The sequence below is a fragment of the Podarcis raffonei genome, chromosome 5 (assembly GCF_027172205.1).
Source record: "Podarcis raffonei isolate rPodRaf1 chromosome 5, rPodRaf1.pri, whole genome shotgun sequence".
Lineage (NCBI taxonomy): Eukaryota > Metazoa > Chordata > Lepidosauria > Squamata > Lacertidae > Podarcis > Podarcis raffonei.
The window spans coordinates 24,670,676-24,690,758 of NC_070606.1; the positions used below are offsets into that span (position 1 = coordinate 24,670,676).

General features: G+C 41.0%; 1 protein-coding gene across 4 annotated transcripts in view; it reads right to left on the reverse strand.

Moving 5' to 3' along the window:
• The window catches only part of OGDHL (oxoglutarate dehydrogenase L), a 63,741-nt gene that overhangs the window by 36,663 nt on the left and 6,995 nt on the right, over positions 1-20,083 (reverse strand). For 3 of the 4 annotated variants that reach the window (XM_053388242.1, XM_053388244.1, XM_053388245.1), the window contains exons 2-8: positions 16,915-17,146; positions 10,601-10,792; positions 7,499-7,601; positions 6,733-6,848; positions 5,672-5,826; positions 953-1,099; positions 402-492 (exon numbers count right to left, since the gene is read on the reverse strand). In XM_053388242.1, coding sequence (XP_053244217.1) covers positions 402-492; positions 953-1,099; positions 5,672-5,826; positions 6,733-6,848; positions 7,499-7,601; positions 10,601-10,792; positions 16,915-17,121 — 1,011 coding nt within the window. In that variant the 5' untranslated portion in view covers positions 17,122-17,146. The remainder of the gene's footprint in view (positions 1-401; positions 493-952; positions 1,100-5,671; positions 5,827-6,732; positions 6,849-7,498; positions 7,602-10,600; positions 10,793-16,914; positions 17,147-20,083) is intronic. The other variant, XM_053388243.1, reaches the window with a different exon arrangement.

Genomic DNA, 20,083 nt, shown 5'->3' on the forward strand with positions numbered 1-20,083 from the left:
CGTTCAGTGGCACTTTCACAGATCTCTGTGCAGAAACCCCTTGATCCCATTTGGCAGCAGTCCCAGCAGAAATTACCTGTCACAATCTGGCACACCTCATGCTTGCAGGACAGCCTCCAGTGCTCTCCCAAGACACAGCCTGCAGAAACTACAACCATTTGAGATATACCCCCAGCAAATGTTCCAGCTCCTCCCTTTGAGAGATAGCACCCAGATAGGAAGAGAGAACCTTCTCCATTTCTGAGATATTATATAACATCTGGAAGCCTTGAGAATATAGGTCTGAAGGAATCTGAGTATAACACACATAATTAGCCTTAACTCTAGTTTTAACAGGAAAGAATCCAACAGGAGAAAAAAAGGCTAAATTAGTAATAATGGCCAATGAAATTGTATCTCACCTCATCAGCTGCTTCGAGCTTTGGGTCAAACTGACAAAAGATCTGTTCTAGATCCTTTCGGATAACATTGGCCAGCACATTCAGCCTTCCCCTTGGAGACAAAAAAAGTTGGGTGAATGAACCGCACATAGGAGCAATAATAAGCAACTGTAAGTAAAATTACAGCTTCTGTAGAGTGTTGAATACTGAGTTCCAATTGTCTGGTTCAATACCACAAACTTATCACCATTTTATGTTTTGACTAGCTTCCCATTCAGTTTGTTTCAGCAGCAACAACTTTATTTTTTATAGCACCTGAAAGTGTGCAGGATTTGTGTGTGTGTGTGTGTTTATGAAATAAAGTGAAAACATTGCTCAAATTGGCTTACTTTAAAAAAATAATAAACAGAAACAAAAAAAATAGGGAAACTAAGGAATAAGAATATTGTGGAAATAGCAGTATGCTGAAACTTTAAAATGTAACTGTGTTAACAAATGTAACTATTACATGTTTTTAAATTGCACACTGCTTTGTGATCATGATCATTAAATTAAAATAGGCAAATAGTTACCTGTGAGGCATGCCCAATATAACATACTCAATTCCCATTTCACTAGATTTGTCAATAATGGTTTTCAGAGCTGGGATCATGACTTCACATCCTTCCAAACCAAAGCGTTTTTCTGATGACCATTTCCGAGCAAGGAAATCCTCAAATCTGTCCATGAAGATAGATTGAAGGGAGAGCACTTATTAAGGAAGTGAAGCAACAAGCAATAATTCTATATTATTTAAAAAGAAAGAGGTAATAATGAAGAGAGAGAAAGAAACAGCATGAAACAATCAGCAAACTTAGGAATTTCACTGGGTAACACAGCTGTCTAGACTGATGATATAATGCTTGGTTATTTGCCAGCAACAACTATACTGGAATACATTCCTTGAGAATCAATAACCAGAAAAATAAAGCTATCCTTTAGCGACAGATTTAAGTATCTTCTTTTTTAAAGCAAGTGGGCTAGAATCAATGAACATAATTAAAAATTATTCTAACTAAAGCTCTCTTTTTTTTAACTGAACATTAAATGGGGAGAAACGTCTTTATGATCACTTTAGGAACTAAAGCTACCAAGATTTTGCAAGAACCGTTTATAGCAATTAATACTATGAATTACTTATTTCTTTAAATTTTTATCCTGATTTCTGTCTCTCATGGGGCTCTCATAGTAAGCAGTCCAGTTAAACATACAGTAATAACGTATTGGCCTGAATATAAGCCTCACTTTTTAATTCCGACCGTGAAAAGGGTGGCTTAAATTTGCGACCTTACAAAAATTGGCTTTTACAATATCACCGCTGAAACAGACATACGGTAAAACGGAACGGGTGTGAGTGCCTGTGGAATTTTAAGGGAGTGGCTTATATTCACGTATAGTGGTACCTCGGGTTAAGAACTTAATTCGTTCCATAGGTCCGTTCTTAGCCTGAAATGGTTCTTAACCTGAGACATGCTTTCGCTTATGGGGGCTCCTGCTGCCGCTGTGCCGCTAGTGCGCAATTTCCGTTCTTATCCTGGGGTAAAGTTCTTAACCTGGAGCAAGCACTTCCTGGTTAGCGGAGTTTGTAACCCGAAGCATCTGTAACCCGAAGCGTCTGTAACCCGAGGTACCACTGTATTGTCTCCCCCCCCCCCAATTTTGAAGGTGCGGCTTATATTCGGGCCAATACGGTATTAGTTGTGAATCCCATAGCAAACATCTGTAGCATGCTCATTGCCCCTAAACAGAAAATTGTGCCACGTCTACAAACTACATCTTACCCAGTTTTTCAGTTGGTAGAGCATGGGATTCTTAATTTCAGGGTTGTGAGTTCAAGTCCCACTTTAGGCAAAAGATTCCTGCATTCCAAGGTTGGACTAGATAACCCTTGTGGTCCCTTCCAACATTACAATTCTATAATTCCATGCTTTCCTGGAATTAAGCTCCAATGAATTCAGTACTTCCAAATATTTACTTCCAAATAGACAGAGTTAGGATTATGCTGTCTGTTCCCAGTAAGCATACTTAGAATTTCTCTATTTATAAAACTGATAAAATCTTAAGGTACAAATTGGAAGTGATTAATTAAAATACCTTATTCTTTTGACTTGACAGATACTTAACATGAAGCTATCAAAACCTTAGGCCAGAGTCCCTCACACAGCATAATCTGGCAGAGACCAAGTAAAACCAAGGAGTTATGATTTACACCAACAGAGCATCTTTCCGCATGGGAACAGTCTCAAGTTAAACAGTGACAACTCCAGTTGAGAATCATCATTCCTGCTGAACTTGAAAGTGAGATAGAATGGCAGCTTTTTAGTTTCCTTTAAGCTGCATTTTATTATCCAAAGTTGCACAGTCTCTGCTTGTATTACTTCCAGCTCTTCAATTTGGCACCCAGCAACTGAGTCAAAGTGCTCATCACTAATTTTTGAACCTAGGTTCCTGATTATGCTACGAAGCAGCATGCACAAGTTACTGAGTTATAAAACCAAAGTCTCTCTTTTACTGACATGAGATTCAGTGATCAGATGAGGAAATTTGTATATGTGTTGGTCCCTGGTAATGCAAAGGATCTACTCAGTGAGCACACTTAAAACTGGCTCCCCACTAAACAGTTACAAAAGGCAGCAAACTATCCCCTCCAGAGCACGCTCCCTGTAGGAATTCTCATTCACAAAACCATTTAGCCATGGTTAAGGGAAAAATCAGGGAATGCAGGTGGCGCTGTGGTCTAAACCACAGAGCCTAGGGCTTGCCGATCAGAAGGTCGGCGGTTCAAATCCCCACGACGGGGTGAGCACCCGTTGCTCGGTCCCTGCTCCTGCCAACCTAGCAGTTAGAAAGCACGTCAAAGTGCAAGTAGATAAATAGGTACTGCTACAGCGGGAAGGTAAACGGCGTTTCCGTGCGCTGCTCTGGTTCGCCAGAAGCGGCTTAGTCATGCTGGCTACTTGACCCGGAAGCTGTACGCCGGCTCCCTCGGCCAATAAAGCGAGATGAGCGCCGCAACCCCAGAGTCGTCCGCGACTGGACCTAATGGTCAGGGGTACCTTTACCTTTACCTTTAAGGGAAAAATCAGCACTGACATCAGCAAAAAGCTAAACAGGGTTTTTCTTATACCAGGGTCTGAAACTGCAGTTTAAAGTAGCCCAAATTCTGGGTTAAGAGAATCCCTGCGTATCTAGAAATACGTAGCCCCCTTTACAATTCCCAGATTTCCTTGAGAAACAAGCAGGGATACACCTAGCCTTTCATTATCTCCCTTAGCACAACATTCCTGTTGACCCAATTCTCCTTTCCTGTCTAACCCTTTCTTTTTGCAAGTGGCCAAACTCCCAAATATTCAGTTCAGAATATGCAAGCTAAGTGATTTTATGCAGGACACACAGCTTGCATGATTTGAATGCAAAACATGAAAAAAATCTGTTACAGAATTTTTTATTTAGATTTTTGTCACAAGCTGTCTATCATTATTGGGAGTGTGGCCATGCTACAGCTAGCATCTCTAGAAATTGCAGAGTGAAAAGGAAGTCCTTTCTAGTCCTTATTCTGAACAAGACAGGCAGACAGTGAGATTCATTCCTCTTCCTAGCATTTTTTCTGCATGAACAGGATATATCAGGCTCCTCCCTAGTTTTTTATACAGATCGTTCTAGTTAACCAGTACACAATATGTACAGCAGGACACAATATGTATGTTGTGGAGGAAGATAAATGAGAAAACATTCCATGTGGCAGACTGTTAACAGCCTGTCATTCAAGCACCATGGTAACCTGTTTATTAAAAAGCATCTGGTTCAAATTCATTTCTCTTTTAATTAAACTTGGGCAGGAATTATATACTGCTGTCTCACTATATAAACATTGCCATAGAAGGCAAATGTTATAACCGAGTAACAAAGTAAAATATCTACCCAAATGCTCTAGAGCAGAACCAGTCTTAATGGTTATGTTCATGAACTGGCGTGTGCCAATAGAAAATGACCATATTTTTATCAGCTCCTTGCTTTCATGTTATTATTATTATTTAATGCAACTAAAACATCCTTCCCCACTGCCATTCAAATGTTTTAGACTACAGCTCCCCACAGCCCAAGCCATCAAATAATAGATCTCTATGGGACCCCATAGCCCAATAACTATTTGGGCAAAGCATCCTAGAACGGTTCTCTGGTAATGATCCTAAAGGGAGAAGCAAAAGTACTATAACGTAGTGCCAGCAGCTTCTAACCCCCTGAATAGTTCCAGAAGAACATCAGGGTCAATGGCTTCAAAGGCCACTCAGAGATTAAGGAGAACCAACCGTGTTGAACTCCCCTGTCGCTTTCTCAATAAAGGCCATCAATCAGGGTGGTCAAGGCTGTTTTAATGCTAAAATGGGGCCTGAAACTGAAACGGGTCTGGATAATCTGCTTCATCTAGAGAAGTAGTTTTCTAAAACCTCTGGCGCTAGGGGAGGACTCTTCAAGAGGGGCTGCACCACTATTTTAAGGCAGTGGCCATAACTCCCACATAGCGAGATGCTAACCATTTTTTGGACCCATCTAGAATCCATATGAGTCCCCCTGCATCCTGACCCTTCCAGGGAGGAGGAAGAGGAAGACAGTACAGTGGAACCTCGAGTTGCGGACGTAATCCGTCCCAGAGGCACGTCCGCAACTCGAAGCATTCGCATCCAGAAGTGCCATGTCTGCGCACGCGCGCAACATGATTTAGTGCTTCTGTGAATGCGCGAGCGCGGAACGCGGAAGTACCCGTTCCAGTACTTCTGGTTGCTGCGGGACGTAAGGCGAAAAGACACAACATGAAGCAGACACAACACGAGGTATGACTGTATAGATTTAGAACAGGGGTTTAGGGTGGTCACAGCTCAGAAGCAGATCAGGGGGAAAGTTGGGAAATCATGGAAGAGCCAGAACAACACCCGGCTGACACACTGTCATTAGTAAGCATTCCAGACCCTCCATCTCCCAGAACCCGGCGAGCCTTAAAAGTAGGAGAGCAAAGAGCTCAAAGACAGAGGGCACTTAATGGCACCCATAGAGGAGATGATGAGAATGACGAAGAGGGAGAGATGGGGGGGTAGAGATTCACTTGGGACAACACCATTATCCAAGAGGCTGGGTTCTATAAAGATTGAAATAAAAAAGGACTGTAAGAAATTTTTCCTTGTCTTTTTAATTCCTGGGCAGCCAGCTGGGAGCCGCTGACAGCACCCTGACAATATCACTCCTTCCCAACATACCTTGTTGACCGCACCAATCTAGCCAACAACGTCCGTTTTTCATCATTGCTGAATTTCATGACACCTGGAGTCTCAAACTTCTGCCGGATCCAATCACACTGTTCCACATCATTAATAAACATAAATTCCAGCCCAATGTGTTGACAATATGTGTTCTGGATGGTAAAATGATATATTAAAAACATGAAAATGTTTAAAAGGTGGCAAAGACAGAGTATAAACTATGCTTAAAAGGTACTTTTCTTTCCACCCAAGGAACTAGCTCCTCATAAGGGCTAGTACAGATGCAGGAGTACACAAGCCCATGACCTAAACCAGTCAGCATTTGGAAACTATTATGTTTTCACAAGCCTTCCTGGTAGAAATCAATTACATACTTCTAGACATCCCCCCAAAATAACAGAATTTACGTAAGGAATACACATATATGCACTACACAAAGGAACCATAATGGACCATATACTTTGGCTATGAGGCTCCAGGTTTAATCCTAGCTACCTTTTACTAAAGTCCCTCAAAACAGAAATGGCGCAAGGCACTCTTACTTGGAAAACTGGATTAAGAATCTATTAACAAAACTGGGCCAAACAGATCTACCTCTTCTGCATTCCACAATTTGATAATGAGCAACAACTCAACTGTGGCCAATGCCACGTCTTAAAAGTCCTCCCCGCCCCCAAGGTGAAGGCCTACATTAGCAACTGGTCCAAGAAATGATCAGACCAGAGCCACTCACCTGGTTACTAATACCTCCTCAAATTTAGGCAAGTTTTCGAGTCTATACTTAAATGATACCACCTGCTGCATGACATCCTCAGATTCTGTTGGCATGTCATTGATTTTTATTTCTAGTTGGAAGCACTTCTTACACTGTAACAGGGCACTCCACATACAACTTTTCCCTTGCAATGTTCATCTGAAGCATTTGGAAGATTAAATAATGTTAATCTTTTTTTTCCGGCATGCTGTATTTTATACAACTCCAGGGAATGAAAATTGATAACTGGACAACTGAACTCCCTTTAGGAGGAATCAATGATACAGGATGTCAATGTACTTACCTCCAACCGTTTGATGATTTCTCGTAAGGAAAGCATGGTCTCATTTCCTCCAATGAAGGTGGTTGTGGGCAACTGGAACACTTTGTCCAAGTCAGATTCATATAAGCCATAAAACCCTATGGTATACACATTATTAGTGAGAAGGCAGGAACAAAAGTTCAAAATTCAAACACTGACTCTACAGAGCCACACATACCTCATTAATTTGGTAGCCTTAAGATACCAATAATGCAATTTGGTACATACCTGAAAATATCAGAAACTTGGAGGGCTAAATTTTTCAAGGTATCTTAAAGATGCAAGTTAACAGGAGATGAACCAATGAAATCAAATAGCCTTGGCATGAACACACATGCACCTTGTTGTTTCTTTGCCTACTCTTTTCCAGTGTTTCATCCTTATTTTCATGCCCATTTTTATTAACCTATCAGCATTTAGGAGCCAGGCATTTGTTTTGCAACATCTCTTAAAATTCATGCCAAGTTCTTGCAAATAATGATTTTTAAAACTATGTCGGCCACTTGTGCTTTTATAACGAGAATGAAAATGCCATTTTCACATCTTCCTCATATATGGGACAATTTAACATAAAATAATACATAAAGTTAGAGGACTCTCTAATTAAAGATGAGTTGCTTGCTCCGCTGCAAACAGGAGCGACTATTCAGTTTTGAAGTGCTCACCTGACTGCCTGTTGCACTTAAAACATGAGACATGGCTCCTCACCGTGGATATTAATTTACTGCCAAGGAGTTAAAATTCTCACCTAGTTTATCTATAGTAGTGATTAAATCTGAGGGGATGAATGAATCCAGGTCGGCATCCAAGATTCCTAAAGGATCCAACTGAGCCACATGGTGTCCACGGATCTGCATAGGTTGAAGTGGGTAAGAAAGGCAGTATGAAAGGGAAAGAAGAAAACATGGTGACTCAAAAGAGAGAGCTCACCAATTTTGTGCCCTCCCACAGCTCACCCACAGAATCAGTTTCTAGCCAGTTCCAGGTTGCGGCAATATGGTGACGCACATATTGAACAAGCGTAAAACGGTTGTTGCCTGTATGCTAAAAAAATATACATTCAATGCATATGATTTTTCTAGAAGAACAAAGTGGCCAAAGAAAGTTATCTTCCCCTCATCACCCTGCTTAAAAAAAATAGGTAATAACATGCCTTAAAGAATGCTCAAACTGTGGACAGCCTGTCTACAGTGGCATTAGAAGTTCAGCATTGTTTGAGATCCTAAAACAATTACACTCAAGTAATTCCGGTCTAAACGCGGGTGGCACCGTGGTCTAAACCACAGAGCCTAGGCCTTGCCAATCAGAAGGTCGGCAGTTTGAATCCCCGCAACGGGGTGAGCTCCCATTTTTCGGTCCCTTCTCCTGCCAACCTAGCAGTTCAAAAGCATGTTAAAGTACAAGTAGATAAATAGGTACCGCTCCGGCAGGAAGGTAAACAGTGTTTCTGTGTGCTGCTCTGGTTCTCCAGAAGCGGCTTAGTCATGCTGGCCACATGACCCGGAAGCTGTCTGCGGACAAACGCCGGCTCCCTCAGCCTATAGAGCGAGATGAGCGCGCAACTGGACCTAACGGTCAGGGGTACCTTTACCTTTACCTTTCTCCCCCCAATATTTTATTCAAGTTGGCACCCTTGCCACATGCTTCTTTCATACAGAAGTCAACCATATTCTTGTCCAAATCCCACAACCAGGGCCTGAAGGCAACAGCTCCTGCCTGTTGTTCCACCCCTGTAAATGGTATTCAGAGGCATATAGAGAGGATTGTCTGTAGCCATTATGGCTGTTATAACTGTTGGACTTATTCTCTATTCATGTCTTGCATGCTCTTTTAAAGCCATTCAAGCTAGTGCCTGTCACTGCATCTTCTTGCAGCAAGTCTGCCTGCTTAACTGCTGCTTAATTGCTGAATATATGGCTTAATTATGGTAGTTTCTAAGCAGTATATACAAAAAGTATAAAACGAATTAAAATTAATCATAAAACAGAAAAACCTTTGCCAAAGAACTATGCACATAAATATATGTGCTTCATAGGGATCATCATCTGAACAATTATTTGCAACTTTTATTTATTTTACTGGTATTGTATTCATTTCTAAAAATGCAAGTTCTTCAGTAGGGAAAATGTAACAGTAAGTAAAAAAAAATCATCCCACCTTACTGGTCAAATGCAATACTCCCCCTGCCACACACCTTTACACAGCTTGATAAAAAATAATCATGATATCCCAATCCAAATCTAGCTGTTATTTTAAAGAAGTGTGGCCAGCGCTGGCAGATGGGGATTGGGTGCTCATCCAACTGAAAAGCAGTGTAGCATGAATAGATGGCACCCACACTTAGATGCACATGAGATTTATGCCTGTGGTTCCTGATCCAGCAGATGATGCATATAGCTAACCAGCCTACCATACAAGGCAGTCTCCCTGCATGTGCATTTCTCTTAGCTGGTTCAGTATATAAGTGGCTTGAATGTCAATTTCCCCCTTTTTTTAGTGAAAAAATGTTTTGGGAAAAAATGAGTGCTTGATTCAAAAGATGTAAAGGGTTCCAGGTGATCTCTCTGTTATTGCATACAAGTAAGGAGAAGCTGAAGAATACACACACACACACACACACACACACACACACACACGAGTCTCACCAAGTCACCTCAACAAACCTAAGCAAGCTTGCTAGCAGCCCTGAAGGACTGTATCACATGATCACAGGATGCGATGCACATACACCTTTGAATGGCAATGTTCCCTCAAATATTTTATTGGGGAGGCTGAAGGGACCTTGACCCCTAGGAGTTGGCTCCCATGGCACATGGCATTAAGTGGACCTTTGATCCGATTCAGCAGGGCTCTTCTTACTTAAGGCCAATTGTTGCAAACATTTATTTTTAAAAATTCAGAGTTGCACTAAGAGTAGCACTAAGGGGATAAATCCACCAGTGCAAGCATTTCTGCTTGTCCAACAGAACTATGTCCCCTCTCCTCCCCCCCCCCACCGCCATACACTGTTCTGGGAATTCTCTGAATTCTCGAGAACAGGTTTGGGGGATGGGGTGGGGGAGTCCTGCTGCACTAGTAGGGATCGCTGCACAACAATTTAGGCAAATAAAGTCCTTAATTCTCAGTACTAGGCAGAAACAGACAGCATAAAGTAAGCATGCAGTAAAGATCTCCCACAAATATTTTCCACAGACCTTTTATTTTTTTTAATCGGCTTTTGTCTTGACTAATTGCAAAGTCCAAGGGGAAAAAATAAAGACAGAAGAAACAATAATTCTGCATATAGTACAACATTTCAATGATCTTCTGCTAATTCATCTTTTTAATAAATGGCGATTCTCCTATGACAGAAGGCAAGTCATTTGTTTTGGCTGTATTTTGTAACAAAAAGGCCTTCTGCATATCAAAAACCTCCAATTAATACACACAGTGACAGTACGTGTGTATAAAGCAAAGTTAGAGGGAGTTATTGCACCACGCTAATTTATCACTCAGAGAGCAATATGCAACAGCCGCGAAAACAGTTCAATTTTTTAAAAAATTAGTCAGGGGGTCCCGTGCAAATCACTTCTCTGACAATATTCTGGTTGCTTTTCAGATTAGCATTGACAAGGAATCTGTAAGAATAGAAATTTAAGGGGATTCACAAACCAAAAATGTTTCATTTGGGGGAGGATGTGGATGATGCAAAATATTGCATGCATGAACAGCTCTGAGTCCAGAATAAAGTGTTGTGTGGAAATGCCCTTAAACACCTATGAAGAAGGGGCTCCTTAGCTGCGTATTATTTACAAAACATTGTTATAAGCAAACACCCTCAGCTGCTGCAGGCGAATTTCTGTACACTGACCTGATACGCTCGGATCAATGACTGCACAGCCAGATGATCCTCGACTAGTTTCTCAGCTTTCGCAGGTGACTTTGTCAGTCCATGACTTTGGACAAGTGATGTTTTGCTTCCTGAAAGGTCTGGTAAAGGAGTTTGAAAGGCTTGTCCAGGAAGGGCTCCAGCAGTAGCATTTCGGAAAAATAAATCCCATGACTAGACGGGGGGGGGGGAGAGGAAGAAGCAGGGGAAACAGGAAATAGAAAGCTATTATAGCCCTAAGAAGCTTGAAAAGAAAACAATACAGGTGATAAATTCAATCCCTTCATTTCCTTGTCCCTAATTCTTTTTGCTATTCCTCTCTATTATCTAGCTCTTAAACCAATATTTCACTACCATCCCCACTCAAAGTTCAGTGGTACCTCAGGTTAAGTACTTAATTCATTCCGGAGGTCCGTTCTTAACCTGAAATGGTTCTTAACCTGAGACATGCTTTCGCTAATGGGGCCTCCTGCTGCCGCTGCGCCACTAGTGCGCAATTTCCGTTCTTATCCTGGGGTAAAGTTCTTAACCTGAAGCACTATTTCTGGGTTAGCGGAGTCTGTAACCTGAAGCGTATGTAACCTGAAGCGTATGTAACCTGAGGTACCACTGTACTACGGGGCTCCTCTTTGTAGCTGTCTGGAGCCCTGCAAGAGCATTCTTCTTAGGGATTAGTGATACACTGCAACATTTTGTTGTAGGTCTCAGTGATAAGACAAAAATAGTTCAAAGGTAAATCTTAGGTAGCAAGATGGCTTACAAGATCCTTTTTTCAGACTTGGGGCGAACAACTACTGATTTAAACAAGTCAGTATACTAACAAAATTGGGGGGGGGACTGTGCTGTCAGAAAGCTCCCGAAATCATGGACCATAAGGAACACAATCTATTCACCTGTATTGTCCTATATTTTGTAGATGCCCCCAACATCTGGGCAACGTGCTTTAAAGTGCTGCTGCCTGAGTGCTGAAGAAAGACCTGCTCCCTGCTGCCAGGCCCATTTCTACCTGACCTAGAGGGAAGGGCCCAGACTCACCTTGAACAGCTAAAAGAGGATCCTGGTAGGCCGGAGGGACATTGCTGGAACAACTCCTAGGGTTGGGGCTACTGGTTAAAATGTTTTAAAAGGTTCTAATTTTGGCTCCTCTGTTTCATTTTTGTCAGGTTGGTGTTGGTTAAATGTTTAGTTGGAGTTGGTGGTTACTTTAATTTGGGTATAACTGTAAACTGTTTGTTATTATTGTTATTGGTTTTTATGGATTGGTTGGTTGGTTGCTTGTATAGGATATCTTGTTTTTTAATGTTTGATGTTTTGTTGTGTTTCATATGTTGTAAGCTGCCCGGAGTGGCTGGGGAAACCCAGCCAGATGGGCGGGATATTAATAATAATAATAATAATAATAATAATAATAATAATAAAGCGAGCAATAAGAAACAGCATATGAAGTTCACATGATCCATTCATTTTAAGTGAGAAAGCTGGCCAGGAAGGGTGGGAGGTGGGCAGAATCTTTTTTTCACTGTACCAATTTTAGGCCAGCACAGCAAAGCCCCCTTTTGAGGTGCTGGCCCAGTTTAAGATCCAGTAGATCCATGTTTGGCTCAGCTCTGGCTTTTTCCAAACCGCTAACACCCCATATTTAGGCCCTCTATGGGCCGTAGAACACTGTTGGGGGTAGTGATTCCTCCACTGTTACTGCGGCTGCAGCAGCGGTCTCTAGCGGTGGAACACCATCACCAGTGCAGGCTAGCAGACAAGGACATCTGCTGAATCTTCATCCCCTCCAACAGTGCATTTTGGGATTAGGACTGAAGCCTAAACCCAGAATACAACTGTTTATAAAATCCAGTGTTAAGAATGGCTCCCCTGAAAAGCTGATTTCGTGTATTTCAGTTATGTTTTCTTACTGCCCAGTGGCGATGACTAAAACACTGCAATGTTAGCTGTTTGGCTTTTAACCATTATTACCATTGAGTGTTAGGTCTAATAACTTGGATTTATTTTTTTTTACAAAAAACCCCACCACTCATCTCCAAGCAAACAATATCAAGGAAGTCATTACGCTCTCATGGTAGACTGGTTGCATACAGGAAAACATGGCAACTGTTGTGTATTCAATAGACAACCAAGCAGTTTTTTTCAATTAATCTTGTGATAGCAATAGCTGAGCCTTGTCAAGTCTCTTCTTTATGATCTATGGCCCTGACACCATTCTATGAGCAGAAATAATGACACCTTTCTCGGGGCTTGTATCATTTCATTCCTAGAGTCATTTCAGATGCTACTTTGCACTAGTGGAGCAAAGGATTAGTAGGGACAAGAGAGGAAAGAGCCAAGAGCACTGTAAGAAAAGCTAACCCAAAAGATCAGTTGGGGAAAAGGTAGTTCTAGAAAATGCTTTCTAGGTTACAGCCCAATCCGAAATCTGTTTACTCAGATGTTACTCCCACGGGCACCTATTTCCTGGTACAGTGCTTAGGACTGCAGTCCTCTTAGTAGGTGTGAGAGATTTTATTTGCCTGTTGCCCAATGCCATTACGAAACACGGGAACAGTAGAAGTACCTACAATACCAGATTGGTAGCAAATCTAAACTCCTGCTAGGGAAGCAGGGAGAAAACCTAGCACTAATATATAACACTAAAAATTACCAAAAACAAACTGAGATTAACATCAGAATACTATGCGGATGGTCTTTGCAGTTCAGGGTATAGAATTTTAGAAAATTGCAGTGAATTTTCCGATCTACTGCTGCAAAAGTGGCAAGCTTGTTCGTAATTGTTTTATTGTTGTCCGCCAACAGATCAAAACACACACACACACACACATATGTGTGTGTGTGTGTGTGTGTGTGTGTGTATACACACACACACACACACACACATACATACACACACACTTATATGGCCAACGTAAGCTTTAATTAAAAAAAAATACAATCAAAGCTTACATTGGCCACTCTGGAAGACATACAGAGAGTAGAATACAAATAATCTAAATAAAGTGAGGTCTAGCTCAAACATGAGGGACATAATTGGATAAAATTGTGCAGGGTTACACACACTTGTCATTTTGTTTAAACTGGAGTGTTACACTTACGTGTGCAACTAGGACTCTATGGGCTGGGTATGCGAACACTGCATTTATTAGGTGTAGTTGCACCATTCAAATGAGCATATTGTGGAGCAGGATTGTTTTTTAATTGTCAGGCATCAGGCTTGAACATGCCTTTCTCTGAACTCAACAGGACTGACTTCCATGTATGTTTTCAAAGGCTGGAGCTATAGCTTTGGACTGTAGCAGAAAATGCAGTTACATGCTAGCATGCAAATGCTAGTAGAAAAAAAAACACAGTCAAAAATCATGTTTGACAAGTCATTTGCTAACTGATTCAGCTGTATTTGTGTGATGCTTTGACCTATTGTTTTTAAACGAGCCTTAGCACTGCCAAGCTCTTCATTACATGGGTTTACTCTTACAGTGGTACCTCGGGTTACATACGCTTCAGGTTACATACGCTTCAGGTTAGACTCCACTAACCCAGAAATAGTACCTCGGGTTAAGAACTTTGCTTCAGGATGAGAACAGAAATCGTGCTCCAGCCCCATTAGCTAAAGTGGTGCTTCAGATTAAGAACAGTTTCAGGTTAAGTACGGACCTCCAGAACGAATTAAGTGCTTAACCCGAGGTACCACTGTACTTGGCTTCAATATACAAAGTTCCTCTAACCAGGTTTATTGATATTTTTAATAAATCCAGTAACCTGGGCAAGGTGACAGAAAGTTACTCAACCTTAAAGCTCCAAGTGATTACAAGCCTTGCTTCTGACAACTTTTAATGAAGTGTTTTCAGTTCTACACCATGCTTTTTATATCCATTTATCTCCACTGACGTCCATCCCTTAGCTTTATTAGCCCAAGCCATTTATTTTTGTCCTGTTAATCACCAGTTACAAAACACCTAGGACGATATCCAAAAGCAAGCCACAGCTTTAAAACACATGTATTCACGCAAGCATAGAAACACACACATGCAGAGAGAGAGAGACAGAGAGAATCAAACACCACAAATTATCACAATAGTTAGCAGTAACTTTTTTAAAAAACAACCCACTATCTTCTGCAATAGTGACACAGGAGGGACTATTGCACCGTCTGGCTTGCAGGCCCACTATCTCTGTCCAGGAGTGACAGAAACATCTGTATCAGTATAATTACTTAAAATATTTCTGAGCTGCCCTTCCTCAAATGATTCCAAGGAGATGTACAAAACCGTGAATAAAACTACTCACATATTTTAACACACTATTTTTATTAAAGTAACAACAAGCAGGATAAGAAGCAGACAAAAATAAAACACAATTAAGACTAGGGTAAAGCAGTTCTAACCAAAAGGTCATCAAAAATGCTGGCAGGAATACAAAGGTAAGCTGACACCAGTGCTTTTTTTTCAAGGGGTACTTAAGAGTATACAGTACCAGCACCTCTTTTCTTGTTGTTAAAAAGTATGGCACTTACTGTAACAACTTCATGGTGAGTACTGGCACCTACTATTTTTCTAGGAAAAAAGGCACTGCCTGACACTAAAAAGACTGTTAACGTCAGTGCAGAAATGTTTATTTGGAGCACCATCACAAAAAATCCTCTACTTTCTAAATACATAATGAACCTCTGCTGCAGAGGGTACTCAAAGAAAGGCCCCTGCAGAAAATCTTAAGACACAGGACCCAGATGCCCAAGGAAGCACCCCATCTCAAAGCTGGCTTCAAGGAAAGCACCAGCAGCTTCAAGAAGACTCAGGAGCAAATGAGGAGCAAACGCTATTCTTTCATGAAAGGTGCGGCATGAAAAATCCTGGCTATACCAGTGAAAATTCTGGCAGCCATGTTCTGCAGAAACCTGGCAATCCATTTCCAGTTGACTCAGATCCTTATCTAAATGAAGATTATGCTATGCCAGGGGTCAGCAAGGCTTACCGGGCATGGGCCGGATCACTCCCATGGAGATCCTGTGTGAGCTGGGCTGGCACAGCAAGACGCCGGAAATCGCGTCTGCACATATCCGCAGCGCCAGAAAAGCTTCTGTGCATGCCCACACACCGAAAATCACATCTGCGCAGGCGTGATTTTCGGCATCTGGGCATGCGCAGAAGCAATTTCCGGCACTGCGGACACACACAGACATGATTTCTGGTGTCTGGGCATGCACAGAATCAATTTCCGGAGCCGCAGAAGAGAGTCCCCGTGCAGTGCTGTGCTGGTTTAGCGCAGTGGGCGGGGACTCGCCCAGCGGATTGCTTGGTTCAGGGGCGGCTCATGGGCCGGTTAAATGGACTCCATGGGCCGCAGGTTGGGGACCCCTGTGCTATGCTATGGCCTCCCATAACCACCAATGGCAGAGAGGGAAATGGCGGCAGAAATGAACCCATTCCATGATGGCTTCCTGCCTGCCTGCCAGGGCACTGAACTGAAAAGACAGTTCTGAGGGTGCTCAAGTGGCCTATCTGGCCTGCAGGATGAACTCCCGCCTATCACCAGTTGTTGTTGCTGCTGCTGCTACTGTTGTTGTTGTTAAATAATATTAATAATTAATATTAATAAAGATGATATTATGAATATCCACAACAGAATATTGTCCACAACAGAAAAATACAAAATGAGAATACAAAATACATAATAAAACAAAAACAAAACATGACCCCCCTCCCACAAACACATTTTAAAAGCCAGAGCTTGAACGCCTGGCTGAAGAGAAACATTTTCATCTGGCACCTAAAGAGATATAATGAAGATATAATGAAGATGAGCCTCCCTGGGGAGAGCATTCCACAAATACCCCACTTGTGGCACACAAAGAAGGGCCTCAGATGATGACTGCAGGGTCTGGGGCGGTATATATGGGGAGATCCTTGAGATATTGCAGTTGTGAGCCTACCATGCACTTTCCCCCTCCATTTGCTCTTGTAAGAAGAAGAATATTGTTTTGTGAGCACTACTTTTGAGTACTTTCAAAAGCTGTCTATGTGACCACTTGGAATGAATGGTTGCAAGAACCCAATTTATTTCAGGCAAATTCACATATGTTCACCAATATAAAATAAATGCTTCAATTCTAAATATAAAAGAGAGCATGGTGGGCTTTACTTCTGAGTAGACAAGGAATGCACAGAGGGCTAAAACAGGAAAGGGAATTTTGCTCAGGAAATCTAGGCTCAAGCCACAATGTGTATCAAACTTCAGATTTCTAGCTGTGGAAATGTCCTAGTAAATTATATATATATACACATATATAGCATTACCTTATGCACACTTTTTGGATTGTCAAGCCAAGCATAATACATTTCCTCAACGTAATTTGAATTACTTCCACTCAAGAATGGTTCTGTGGCTCCCGGTGAAACATAACTCCGACTTGGCAGAAATTCTTTTTTGTTTACATTTTTCTTCATCAACGAACAAACGCCACGATGTTTCAGGGTAGCAGCAATCAGCCGCAAATGACTCATTTTTGTGTATTTCGTAGATGATTTTCTATTGAGAGAAAACGGTAAAAAGGAATTAGAAAAGCAGCCAACACTTAATGGGTATCTTGCAATTAAAGGCTCTCCTTTTTAATAGAGCGTCTACTTAGAAACAGAATCTTGTCCTGGATGACAGAAATCCAATTCCTAAGAAATACTTAACGGTGAAAGCCATTGATTTTAACAAGAATTATTAGCACACAGCTTCCTGCAGGGCCGGAAGCTACACTTGAAATCTAATTCGGCAACATTAGTGTTTCAAGAAGACAGCATTGTCATTGCTTCTGCTTAATCCCTAGTTGATCCCCAATAATTATTACAATAACACACTCTTACATCACTATCTATCCATGTACAGTGATGCTATCACTGTGATTATTTTGGCTGATAGTTCATTGTTCCTCACCAACAGATTTTTCTATATACATCCCACAATGATCACTTTAACACATGTTGCATAGTCTATCAAGGTAATTTTCAGCTAAATGAGAAATAGATCCTGTGAAATAAAAGAACTCCTGATGTCAGGAATGCTAAAGAAATTACGGTACTTCATTCTGATGCACAGTTTATAGACTTATCTGTATTCATGGGCAGCAGACAGGAAGTCAGTATTTAAAACATCTTGACAATAGCAATGGGCAAGAGATGCTGTGTTAGCTTCCTGGCAGGTGAGCTGCTGCTGCTTAGAGAGAAGGAGGGGGCAAGGAAATGGGGAGACGGGGGCAATACAGATGTTCCAGTGGAGTCAATCTGGTGCCCTTTGCACTGCACCACCCTCTCTACAACACCACCCCTCTCCCAACTGATAAGCAACAGTGACCCACCTTTCAGGAAGCAAGCAACCAAAACAGCTCCAATCCAGCAAGCAAGCCACTTCTGACTAATGACCAGAACGTCACAGTAATTCTTCATTTTTATAACCTTGTACAGGATTTATTTATTTTTTGCCAAATGCCATACAGCGGAACATCAATCTGATCACACATATTTTCACTAAGGATATGCATTGGCGTTTACTCACGCACCACACCGCGCCCCCTAAAAAGGATGTTTCAGGCTGGAAAACTAAGCTAATCAACAAAAGGCATTGCTATACTGTCTCATTTAGATGCTCTTTTTTCAATCCGTCCTTTAAAAATGTCACTTTGCCATTTTTGAGAATACATATGGAAAAAGAAAATAGAACAACAGCAATAACGACTACATCAACCATAATGAAAAACAGTAATGAAAACCTCCTGAGATATTAGGATCACTCCATGGTTGAAAGATTTAATCTCAAACAAGTGGCTAGTTAATTCATAAATATGAAAACTCTGTTCTCACCTGCTCATCTTAATAGTCCCTCCTTCCCATTTGCTCTGCCCTTTATCTTCAAACCTCCTTAGTTATCACATATTCTTCCTTCCTGTTTCTGTTCCTCAGTCCACTAATTGTAACATGCATTTTCTTTAGCTACCTTGGTCTTATTTCCCTGTCTAACCCACAAATCTATTCCTGTCCTTACAACCTGCGGGTAGTTTTAATCTTTACATATATAATTTCAAACATTTTACAAACTTTAAACTATCTAGTGACGTCCCTTCTTCTCTTTCTATGATTCATATGACATATCATACTTTTACTATAACCATTCAAATCAGTTTTCCACTTTTACATCAATCAATCATTGGATACTCTGTTGAATTTATCTTAATGCTGCCAGCGTTTTCAGCTGTGTACAATTATTTTCCATATATTCAATAAATTATCTTCACTCTTCTCTAAATATACGTTCTTCCTGCTCTCGTATTCTGTGTATTAAACCTGCAAGTTCTGCATATTGCAACATCTTAAGAGGCCAATCGTTTTTACAAGGGACCTCGCTCACTTTCTATTTTGGGGCTAATAGACAACAGGCCGCTGCTGTTGCATAAATAAACAAATTTTTCTGGCACCTGGGCATTTCTATCTGGGTTATTCCCAACAAAAGGACTTTTTTGGGAAGGTAAATTTAAACAATTTTTTCAACTCATTATAGATCATTTCCCAATATTCTTACCCCTTTCTACATGTCCATCACATATGAAAAAGTTTCCAAAACATATCTGACAACTGTACAGTGGTACCTTGGGTTAAGTACTTAATTCGTTCCGGAGGTCTGTTCTTAACCTGAAACTGTTCTTAACCTGAAGCACCACTTTAGCTAATGGGGCCTCCTGCTGCCGCCGCGCCGCCAGAGCACGATTTCTGTTCTTATCCTGAAGCAAAGTTCTTAACCTGAAGCACTATTTCTGGGTTAGCAGAGTCTGTAACCTGAAGCATATGTAACCTGAAGCGTATGTAACCCGAGGTACCACTGTATATCCAAGTTTTCAGAAGGGATGGGGCTGGAGAAGAAGGGAGGAAACTTCCTTCCACTCATTAGTATCCAAACAATAGCATTTTTTAAAAAAATCTTTATGTGTACATAGATAGCCAAAGGCTATTTCACGTGATGAATTAATTTCTGGGGTGATTTAAATACACAATATGAAACAGGACAAGAACAACAAAAACTTTAATTAACTTTATGGATAAATGTAATTTTTGAAAAATAGTTAAAATCTTATTTACAGTGTAACTGTAAAATTAAAAGTTTCCCCCCAAAAGGGAAAACAAAACCATCTTTCTGTGGTTATCAGTCAACTTAAAAATAAAAAATAAATCTCTTGAGACTACAAAGAAATGTCAGTGACTTGTTATAAGAATTCTAAGATATGAAACATAAAATAAATGCTCATAAATGTACAAGGCAAACACATACATAAGTATATAAACCACATGTCTGAAATAGTAGAGGAGAGAAATCCTGAATCCATTTTGACTCTCCCAAACCATTTTGACTCTCCCAAATTGATCTCAAATATTTCTCTGCAAGGAGAAAGGAAATGGGGAAGCCTCTCCATTGTCTCTTGCTTACCTG